The sequence below is a fragment of the Poecile atricapillus genome, chromosome Z, assembly GCF_030490865.1.
Source record: "Poecile atricapillus isolate bPoeAtr1 chromosome Z, bPoeAtr1.hap1, whole genome shotgun sequence".
Lineage (NCBI taxonomy): Eukaryota > Metazoa > Chordata > Aves > Passeriformes > Paridae > Poecile > Poecile atricapillus.
Genome location: NC_081289.1, coordinates 118,493,285 through 118,505,561, shown reverse-complemented (window position 1 = coordinate 118,505,561; position 12,277 = coordinate 118,493,285). Strand labels below are relative to the sequence as shown.

At 36.1% G+C, this 12,277-nt stretch overlaps 1 protein-coding gene across 1 annotated transcript in view; it reads right to left on the bottom strand.

Moving 5' to 3' along the window:
- Positions 1 to 12,277, bottom strand: part of GLIS3 (GLIS family zinc finger 3) — a 117,825-nt gene that overhangs the window by 20,689 nt on the left and 84,859 nt on the right. Inside the window, exon 5 of the mRNA XM_058828103.1 lies at positions 3,494 to 3,635. Within this exon, the coding sequence (XP_058684086.1) occupies positions 3,494 to 3,635 (142 nt within the window). The remainder of the gene's footprint in view (positions 1 to 3,493; positions 3,636 to 12,277) is intronic.

Genomic DNA, 12,277 nt, shown 5'->3' with positions numbered 1-12,277 from the left:
ACTGCTTTAATAAAATTTCAAATAATAAAATTCAAAATAATAAAATTCTTTCATCAATTAATAATTCTTGTATGTCTCCTTATCTTCTACCTGCCTTTTGTACCTATCTACTTTCCTATCATGACCTTATATACAAACTTGTGAGGGATTGGATTGTTTCTTATTCTGTGCACAAGCCTAGTACTATTTCAGTGGGGTAAAAAACCCAAAGAAAAGTGCTGCTCAAGAAAAGCACAGCAAGTCATACTCACAGAAGTAGTTAGGTCAAAGTTTCACAATACAGCATAGGACATTATCCAAAAAATACTTAGAATTCAAAGAAGTTTTGTAACTTTACTGAGACAATTTTTAAATTCCAACTTGCAAAGAAAATCATGCACTTGACAAGCATTAGAGCTTGGTCTGGAGCAGAGCTTAGTGTGATATTCAGGAGCTACTTATAAATGAATTACACATTCTGGTTTATGCTTAAATATGAAACAGCCAAGTTTTATCCAAACAGCAGAGTAGAAAGATGGGGGTTTTTTCTGCAGCATTATTTATGATTCTTCCAGTTTTAGGGATTCTAGATTGCTGTATACAAAGTAATTTCATAGTATTTCACAGTAGAAAAAAACCATCATAACCTTCTTGTTATTATGAGTGCATTGCTCACATCTTCATTCTGTGACCCAAGTAAACCCAAATGCCTAGGTACTGCTCAAAATTAAAACCTAGGTGCTATCACAGTGCTCAGCCCTTAGTCTATCTGCCTGCTTTAGACCCATAAATGTAATTTTGTGTTAGTTTTAAGCAAAGACTGTGTCATGCTACCTTACTGTATTAGTAAGATTATAGTCTATTCTTCTATGAAGTCACAAAGACTACAATGTAAGAAAAAAACTTTTGGAGACTTAACTCCAAGTAACAGATGTGTAATCCAAAAGATTATTGTGGTATTTCATTTAAATGTGTCTGTGTTTATAGATTCAGTATTTTAACAGTACTGGCACTCTATACAGTGGTCACCACAAGAAAAAATGAACTTGCATCTAAACATACACTTTTGACATTTCTTACATATTTCTAATAGTTTGATTTCAAACATTTATTCTGTGGACTTCTTCTACAAGAAAAAAGCCTACCTTTGCTTCACATGTGCATCAATAATAAGTGAAGTCACCTTCAAGTAAGAAAAGTTTGATTGGACACTACTGGAAGAATGAAAATCTATTCCTCCTTCTACTTTAAAAGTAATACAGAGACATTTTAGCTAATACGCTGTCTCAAACAGTACCCAGTAAAAATAATGTATTTAGTTTTTCAGAAGTCCCAAAGCTGTTAACTATATTTACAAAAAAAAAAAAAACAACCCAAAAAAATCAGTGAATTTTGAAGGGCAGCTTCTCTGAGTCAAGACACTTATTTTTTTGTGTATTTTACTTTTCTCTCTATGGAACATGAATAATTTTCGCATTGCCATTTCAATAAAACAATTTGCTGCCTTTTGGAGTTATCTCATTTGTTCACATAGTGTATTATCCTGTTAATGAATCAATTTATTTCAACTGGATTAGGTAGTTGTCAGAATGGAGTGACATGGGTTGACCTATACCTGACATAATACCCTAAGTTAACTGATGTGAAACAACACAAGTGAATAAAACTATGAGAAATCTGAGAAACAGATTTCAAGTTATAGATACTTGAGAACATATGCAAGAGAAAGCCGATTATTACTTACACAGAAATTAATGCTGATAAGAGTACATCGAATAATTACTATAAAAATTAACTTATCATAAAAATTGACATACAATAGAAAGCAGTGCCAGGAAAGAAACTACCAAAATAAATTATAGTATCAAAGAATGTTCATAGTTAGTAGTGCTGCAAACATCAAGTACTGAATGAATGCATGAATGAGACTACAGAAAGTAATGTCTCAGTCTTAGAAGCTGTCTGTGAGACATCACGATGGCAGACAACTGCCAGCTGAGGGCTGGCTGGAGGCAACAGCTTTACCCAGCTTCTCAGGGGCAGCAGCTTGTTCAAGCCACTGTCAGCCTGTGCTTGGACTCACCCAGCAGACAGAACTGGACATTTAAGGACAGTCTGGAAGCTAGGGAGGAGAGCTCAACAGATTGCTGTGGCAATCTCCTGTGAGAATATCCTCAGTGTCTGAAATCTGACATACTGCCCCATTCCATTCTGTCTAGGAACTTGAAAAGAAAAGGAAATGCTGAGTCTTTATTACCTCTCAATTTTGTATATTACACTTGGTGAAACGATTAAATAATTTTTTTAAAATCTCAGCATTCCTCACTATCCAACTCTCTCTCAATGTACAATGTAAAATAAACAACTATAACCAGCTACATGTTCCCAGAGTTTCTCTGGCCAAAATCTCATTTTTAAAGTCTGAAATTTCCCTTTTCTTTCATGCAGCAAATGTCACTCTCAATCTGTACTCAAACTATGGTATTTAAAAGTTAACAGCATACAAGCAATACCAACTACTTAATAAACTAGAATACACTCAAACACAGCGTTAAATATCCTGATTTTTGTTTTATAAACCTACATCATCACTAACTATTGTGTGACTCACAGCAACCTTGACAAAAACATGCAATAGAATTGACAGCTTTACAAGCCTCTCAGTAAAATAAAACCACTTATTGAAGTGGACAATTCATATAATGTAATTTTCATCACTGCAGATAACATCAATGAAGCCAATTCATTCACTTCCTACGTTTGGTTCTCACTTAAAAGTTGAAGTGGTAAAAGATGTAATGCATGCTGCCTGAAAGTTAAAAACAGATGCACTCACAACTACTAAAATACTGCAATAAAAAATATTAACATCCTGCCCATTGCACTGTTGAGCTTTAAGGTTTATTATCACACATAACTTAACAATTGTTTCAAATTTATTTGAAATGTTAACAAAAATTGTACATGTAGGCAGGTATGGCAAAGGTATTTTAGTAGGAAAATCTCAGATATTTAACTGAAACAATAAAACAGGATTATTACATTCATAATCCAAATGTGTTTATTGTGTATTTGTAGTCAAAATATGTGAACTCATAATACAGAATTTCAGTTCCTTAATGTAGATCAATTGAAAGACTGATATGTGATCCATTAATAAGTCAGAGGAAAAATACAGTGATTTTAAATGAAGCTTAATGTATTCAAGATGTCTACAAAGAATGGTAGAAGTAAATTGGTAGCAGAATCAAATACCTATAAAGCAAAAATATCTATTTATGTTGCATGAGGTCTTTTCATGGGTATAGTATGATATTTTCTGCTTCCCTCCAAAAACACGGAAAAACATAGAAAAACATGTTCAAAATAGATATTTTTTTAATATTACTTATCATATTCTATCCTTCTTATGAAAAATAGATATGGATTTCAGAGTACATTCTACTCTACAAAATGATCCCTAATATTAAAGTGAGGAATTATACAGCAGATTTCTATCTGTCTTATTCTATACCTGGGTAAATATCACAAGCAGGCTCTGGGGAGTGTGCCATGGTATTATCTACAGCACCATGTGGTGACAGGGCTGGCTGGAGGGGCTGGATTGCAAGGCAGTCATTCAGGATGTCCTGGCCAATCTCTGAGCTTGATCGCAACTGAAAAACAATGGATAAAAAGGGAGAAATTATAACAAAACATGGACATGGACAAAAGAAAGGAAATAATCACAAAAATCTTTAGGACAGTGAAAAGTTATAATGAAGAAATGTTGAGGTTAGAGAAAGAGATGAAACACCATCAGAAATCTTCTCTTTTAAATCCTCATTAATACCATCCTTTCATTCTAGCAGGCACTTTTTGAATCTGAGGAAGAAAACGCTTCCAGATACTTAAGAAGACTGTTCTTAGGACAAGGACTACTTGTACAGGTAGGATCTTGGACAGAAGGACTTGAGTGTGCTCTTTTGTCACACACTGCAAAAGAGAGGAGTTGCCTAATAAATGGGTGTTGGAGATTTATCAAATGTCTGACTTTGCTTATATCAGCAGAGGAGTACTATAATAAATACAAGTATTTTCATGCTGGTTCAGTGCTCTCAACTGCCTCACCTCAGGACCAGAAGAGCAAAGGTGCTCATGACACTGGAAATGAGGGACTGGGAACAAACAGCAGGAGAGGTAATATATAGGCAAGTCAAGACTGAAATGGGACCACTTCATATGGACTAAAGTTGTCTTGAGACCCCATTCCTAAACAGACTAGGACTACATTTGTTTCGCATTACAGCAGAGCTGTGAGTGTTCTGCCACTGCCAGTAATCCTAGCTGCATGCATGGTCATTTCCATGGTACCTGAGCCACCAACAGCAACTCTGTTAATCTGGCTGACCACCAGAAAATTCACTCTACGAACAATTCATACACAAATTCATAACCAGAGTTTTCCTTTGGATGAAACTGGATGGAGAGTCTCAATGTGAGGCTGCAATAAAATACAGTAAAAAAGTACAATTTTTTAAAAATCCCAATACCAAAATAAGGAAAAGGGAGAAAATCTGCTGCAGCATCCTAACAAGGTTGGTAGAGCTGTAATGCCAAACTGCAGCCTGAGGTTTAGGGCACGTTATGGATGTTGCTGCAGGCTGCTGGGACTGATGGCTGTCCTGATCTGCTGCCTGATGTTGATGTTATATTTAAAAAAAAATTGTCTGTTCATTAAAGTCATTTCAGCTGGTGTATTCATTTAAAAGCCTGGAAAATGAAGGTCTGTGCTTATAAACATGTGGGCTACTGCAGTGGCTGAGATGCCCGTACATATCCTGTCATGTCATCCAGATTAGTGCAGCATGATGGAAAGAACCCTGACCTAGTGCTCTTGGATGTGCTGCACTTTCCCAAGAAGTAAATCTCACAGAGGCCACTGAGGCTTCTCCTCTCTTGTTTGGTGCCAAGGAGGATGAGCAGGTAACAGTTAACTAGAACATAGCCTAGAACCTCTAAAAAACTTGTAAGGGGAGAAAGACGAACAAGACAAATTTCTGCACATACTATATTTAGGAATTATCACAGAACAGTTTTAATTTGAAGGAACTAAGTTCCAACATCCCTGCCACAGGCAGAGACATGTTCTGCTAGATCAGGCTGATCAGAGCCCAATCCAACCTTGCCTCGAACACCTCAGGGATGGGGCAAATGAAGAACAAAAGAGAAAGAGGAAACAATTCTGAACACAACCATAAGAAGATCCATTGCCACAAGGTGACCCTTGTGCCACAAATTGGTGATAAACATTCAAATTACTTTTGATAATATGCACTGCTGTAAAGCCATGGCAACTGGGTGGAGAGTTGGTGTTACACATCATAAGCACCTAACCCTGTATCTGGAGACACGACATAGCCTGTGATACCTATGCACACACTCTGCACGATGGAGATTCCTTCTCTTAAAAACTTTGCCAGTCACTATTAAGCCCAAAGGTACACTACCTCTGCGAGGTACATTTGTTATTCTAGCATTGAAGGAAGGGGGAGAGTGAATGGGGAAGAGGGAGAAGGGAAGAAATACCCTGACAAATGATTTTGTTTATTGTCCATTTTTATAATCTGTTATACGTACAAACATTTCTTCGACTTCAGCACATGTCCTTGTGTGCTATTATCCAGTAATTGTGCTATCACTAGTAATATAGCTTTTTTGTTTGCTGCTATCACTAGTAATATAGCTTTTGCATGAAACTCAGTGAAATTAAATGTCAAATACATCCTCATTCAGATCCTTACAGTTACATTATTAATAAGCCTTATGTGAGTTTAAATTTCTGTGGTTTCTAAAGTGAATATAATATGAAAAATCTGACTTCTATAAAAGAATCAGGATTCTATCATACAGAATACGCAATCACAGAAGTTGCCTGTGTAAAATTGTCTGAATTTTTTTTTAAGAAAAGATCAATTTTCTATATCAGATAGCATTCAAGGATAAAACAGTAAGAAAAACAAGAAAAGGAGAGCTAAGTATTTACACATTAGTTACAAGAATTCAGTAATTCCTGTAAAATAAAATAGGCAACCATCTATTTCAAAGATTTTTCTAATTTGCTCTGTTCAGGAATCTTGCATTCACAAATAATTTGATATTTAGAACAAATCTATCTCGACATCTGTGTTGGCATAAATCTTCTGGCTTTTCAAAACTTATTAAAATGAAGAAAACCTAGGATCATCAATAGAAAACCAAAAATAGAGAAAGAAACACTGCGAGATAGCTGTGATCTGGTTTTTGAGGATAGTTCTTATTTTAAGCATTGGCTATTGTCAATAAGTATTTACAATCACAAGGGCTGTAACTTACACATGCATACATATGTGTAAAAATATGTATCAAAACATGTAATATATGTATATAATGTGTCCTTTTAGAATTACAAGGTATGTATTTAATGAACATATGATGAAAAATACCCTGAGAAAGAGGTGGATATTCCACTGCCTTGTGCAAGAGCAGATGCACACTGCTAATTCAAATTGCCACTAAAAGTACTACCACAGGCCTTCCAAATAAACTCTCCCCAGTAAAAGATGCTGGGAATAAATTTACTGTCCCCTGCTGCAAGGCATGCCTGTAATTTGCTCTTTAAGAGTAATTTCTGTGGTACTGGAAAGAGGAGACCAAGGGCTAGAGGGGCCTTCCCCACTCTACTCCTTGAGGAGCCCGACCAGAAATGGGAAAGGTTCCTTCAGCAGAACCAGCCATTAAATGACAACTGCTTCCCAACTAGAAAACTCCATTTCCCACCATTACTATTTTCTCTTAACAGAGGCAGTAACAATGCTTTCTTTGATTACTGCTCCTTCTTCATCCACCTTTTAAAGCTCATCCTCCTTCCAATGTTTTTCCAGATCTTTTATCTGAAAGGAGACAAACTGTGGCATTTTTGGAACAAAATAGAGGGAAAAGCACAGATTCTGGTTAAAATACAGTTGATCAAGGCATTTCTTTTTCCTGTAAAGACATTGAGGGTAAAAACCCACTTTATCTCAGTCAAATATTTTTACATATTTCACAGAAAACTTGTAATTAAAATTTTTAACTGAAAGCAATGCCTTGCACTTTGACAAATGCAGGGAAATCAGAGCTGTAATTTTTCTTTAGTATGTCAAGAAACACAGAATAAAGAAACAAAAAGTGATCTTAAAACCAAGCAAAACCCATGAACCATCCACTGTAACTGTAGAATTTTATCTTCAGTTTAAAAAGCTATAAGGGAGAAATAATAATTGACCAGCTATAACTGCTGCCATCCATTTCTTGCTCTAACAACACTACCATTTCTTTTCCAGCCTGGACTGTAGACTTACCATCCAAGTGCAAAAGGAAGCTCACACTCTTTTGACTTCCATTTGGATCATATCCCAGCACAGATCTCCCAGCACTGTGACTGAAATATGTCACTTGCCCATGATCATCTTGCTTCTCCCATGATCACTCAGCTGAGCACCAGTACAATCATGCTGAGACTAAAATCTTGGCAATCTGTTTTTAAGAACTATATGGTTATAAAGTTACCTCACTGAGTGGTGAAATCAATAACTGACAAGTCTGCTATACTGAGCACAGCCATTTTCTGTGTGCTGTAATGTAACCTAAATTTATGGCCGACCAAAGTGCAAGTTAACAATCAATTTCTCTGCTCACTTAAAACTCCCCTGTATTTGATAGTTGTTCCAAATAATAGTTTTTTGAATTTAATAGCTCAATTTTATGGTAAGACTTGTGAAGTATTGTATTTGGAAATACAGAAGCACTTCCATTATCACAATGTCGTAATTTTTTATAATAAACAACAGTCATGGTTTACAACTGTTTTACTTCTGTGACAATCAGCTTATGTTTATCACCTTTCAGAACAATGGATGGAAATTCTACTCCTGTACATTTTGCATATGAATAAATAATTACCCAAATTAAAGGAAACAAGCAGAAATAATTAGAAGGGAGTAAGATTCTTATTCCTCAGTTTTCAATTTCATTACATTTGAGTTCAAAAGCAGAGGTGTGCTGTTGATTTGATGCATGATGTAATCCCAGAGAAAACGTCTCCTAACAAGAAAAGATAATTTTTTTCATTTTTCTCTCACCAATGTGTGTTTTATCTGAGATCTGCATGCTTTTGTACCACCTGGCTAGTTTCTTCAGCATTGGTCCTGTACAAGAGAAGTCAGACACCATCAAGGAAAACATATGATAAGTGTGTTTATGAATACACTTCATAAGAAAAGAAGCCATGTAGCTTGAGAAATCCTAAACCACACAAAATAGTAACTTCAAAACTTGCCTGTACATATTCAGATTAATTTGATTAATTCTTCAGCAAAGTTGAGACTCCAGTCATTCACACATGCCAGTTAGCCAGTTAGCTCATCAAATTGTAAAATTTTAAATCTTGCTTACATAAATGTGTGCTTAATATACATGCATGTTGTGCACCTAGTAAAGTATTTACATATGTGAGACATTAGTTACAGTCTATTCATTCTTATGCAGGTTAGATATGATATTTTTATGCATGTCTAAAACCAGCAAAAAAAACCAAACCCTAAATACTGGTATGTTTAATTGACAGGAATTTTTTTACACTAACTGTAATAGTTCTATAGATGTGTTTTATTTTGTGTGTAAATACAAGGAAGATTTTCTGCTATAGTCTGTGTACTGAGTTTACTAATGTCAATTACAGAGTAAGTCAGTAGTTTTTACTCATTTTCATTGTTTGTAATTTAAGCTGGCATTGTGGCAGCAATGCACAACCTGTCTACATAGAGCCACACATTGTACTAGCTTTTCTGAAGGAGTACAAGGAATGTAGTATTTACTTGTACAGTCAGAGTAAAATTATGTCCTGTCAGTATCACGACATTGAGAGCACACAGATATCACCAACAGAAAATTTTAAGTTCAGTTTGAAGCAAGTCTGAAGCAATGCTCTAAGACAGCATTTACTCATATTGTGTTTTTCGTGCTAGATGCAGATCATCCTTCTACTCACCAAGATCAGCTTCAAGGTCCAGCACTTTCTTGCACAGTACTAAACCTTTCTGACAACAGACAGTGACACAGAATCAATAAAAATTGTCCTAATTCTTGCCTCTGGAGGCTACAGACATCTTGAGGCAAAAAAGCAATGCAGACAGAAGGGGTGTCTCTGTAGCCTTTGTTTTCAGTGAGTCATCTGTGCAGGACTTCTAGAGAAAAATGTTCTTCTAATTGTCCACCACAACTTTCAGATATGCCTCTGTGTGTGTGTGCACCCTACCTTTCCCTGCTTTTAGGTCCTGTTTCAATTAAATACTTGGCCAGAAAAACAATAAAATTCAAGTCAAACTAGCCTACCTGCACAGCAGTGATGTTAGGTTACTTGTGCTACTTTCAAAGTTGTACTGCAGTGAACAAAGTTTTACTATATTGATCTGTTATATATAAAATATATTTTAATATATTAAATACAAAAATGTTTTCCATCTTCGTGTTCTGGCATAGATCAAGAAAACATACCAAAAATGTGTTTCAGTGTCTTGCATTAAAAATCAAGGGACTTGGAACCCACAGCTAGGTAACTGGCAAATTTCAAGTCAAGAAGAAATTCTGATTTTAAAGCAATACTACAAGAGGAAAATACTGTTGCATTATGACTGATAACACTAAAAGTAATTCTGCTTTTATTATATATAGAAAAGAAAGTTCTGTCTTGATTGGTATTATTCTAATTGATTGTTAATATTCTAATTAGAACATTATTCTAATATTTTGGATTATTGCATCACTACAATAATACAGATCATCAAGAAGACCACTTTAAGGGGAAAAATTGCAGCTGGAACAGATCTGACAGGAAACTTTGAAATAAAAAAAATCCTGAGAACTTTAAAGAAGGGAAGTACAGTTGAGTGAGTGCATTTTGAATTGAATGATTTAATTTTTTCTAAAATAAATAAAAGAGCCAGAGTTCTGCTGAAAATTGATTATTACTTTGTTCTACACAACTAGATGGTGCTCATAGAGATGTTTGAACACACATACAAATACACACACATATATTACCTCTCTTTCTGTCCCACATCAGGTTGTATCAAATCTCAAATATATAAATAATACCTATGACACTTTCTATTTCATCCTCTTCTTCAAACAGTTCCAAGAGGCTTGTAGCTGATTTTTGTGTGAACATCAGTCTAATAGCTGACCTGCTCAATTCAAAAAGCAGGAAAAAAACCTACTTTTTCATGCCAGACTGATTTGAGGATATAGATGTTATATGATATTGCTAAGCACCAGTAAATATAGCCTGACAAAGAAAACACTTCCGAATTACCCTGTGGAATTATTTGCTTTCCCTTTCTGAAAATACATCTGTTTGGCAAATTTTCACTTAATGAGAGGAAAAATGTGTAAAATAAACACATACTTATCCACCAGGTGCTTCATTTAGTACAAACATATTTTCCTCCCTATCACAAATTACCAAAAATTTGCCATGTAGATAATATCAACAATTGCTAGTATATAGAAAGAGGTTTTCAGATTGAATTTTTTCTTCTCCTTTAGCTGCAGCATCCTTTATATAACACTGGCCTTCACTTTAAATATTTGATTCTGTACTTATCTCCACTGGAACCTAAATTCATGTACAAGATCATACATGAAAATACTCTCTTCAAAATAGTATCTTGAATAGAGTCTAGGACTAGAAAAACTCTACTACTCTTCTATCAGGAGGTCAAAATCATTACCTTCAGGCATACAACTTTTACTTTTTCAAAGATTCCTCAGGACATCCCTGTACATTTTTATTCACTGTGAGATACCTGTTTAGAGTGTTACATGGCATGATATCAACATCATCCAGACAGGAACTTTCTAACACAGTTTTAAGTACTAGACAGCAAGCATTCTTTAGTGCAGTGTGCTGGTCATTTGGGGGATCCATCTTCAGCTCCGTGTCCTGACCATCACATAAACAGAGTGTTTATCGTACACACCAATCACACATTCTTCAGCTATTCCCACTTACTAGATGTATATCTATTACTTTATTTTACACAGTCACACTCCTTATCAGAAGTCCTTATAGGTTCTTTGGCGTCTTCTTTTGGTTTTCAATGTCCCATGTCCTTTTTATGTGGTTCGACCCCCCCTTTTGAGTAAGTGCAATATCATTGTTTTGCATAACTTCTGCTTTGTCAGCAGAGCTGAGCTGGCATCCTGCTTGCATTTTGTGTGGCTTCTGTTTGCCTAAATTACATCCTTCATCTACTTCTCCAAGACTGTGCTGCTCTATTCTCCTGATCAGAGTAAAATGATGTTCTGTTCTACTGTCCCTATCAGGTGAGACATGATGTGAGTTGCTGGCTAGGCTGGCACTGCTAACTTTCCGAGTTTCTACTGCCTCTGATTTACTGTGGGGCATTTCTCTGTCAGGTTGTGGTTTTTGTTGTTAAAACCGTAATTCATCTTACAGAGCAGTCTCACAAACAGCTGTGCCAGAGTAAGGGCAGAGCTCTGCATCACAGGGAGGAAACAAATGGGCAGATGAAGGCCCTCCTCAAACAGGCACTGGAAGTGAGGCTAATATATGACTGCTTCAGGAGCAGTACTGAAGACTCCCAAAATCAGTAGCTGCCAATGCAGCTGCCCATACCCATATCAGTGTGAAATTGCAGAGGAGATCTCATCCTGGAACAGGAACACTCATTGAGGACAGTACTAAAGACTTGAAGGGGCATCTGTGCTGGTGTGAGGGTGCTGAACTGGAACCTCCTACGCATCCTATGCACAGACTAAATCTTGCTTGCTAAGACCCTGGAGCTGCTTAAGAAGCATGATGAACAGGACAGTGCATTTAAAGTCCATACTGAGGTGTGATAGGCTAATGAGAATCATAGAATTATAGAATCATTTAGGTTGAAAAATACCAGTATGATCACCAAGTGTACACCCAGAACTGCCAAGTCCACCCAGACTCTCTCTACCAGGCCACCATAAGAAAGAAAGATTCCTGCTCTATCAAAACCATGTTCATGCATATGCTGTGGCAAGGAAGTGAAGACAAAGAAACAGGGAAAAGGATATTGCTTCATATAAAAAATGGACCTGAAGAACATGAAATACTATGAGCACGAACTGACAGCTGTTTACAGAATTTTGAGACAAGCTGGATTTTTTTTTCTGCAGTGGGTGTAAATGTAATGAGCATGACAGCATTTATTTTTATTTTCTTTCTTATGCACTTTTCAATATG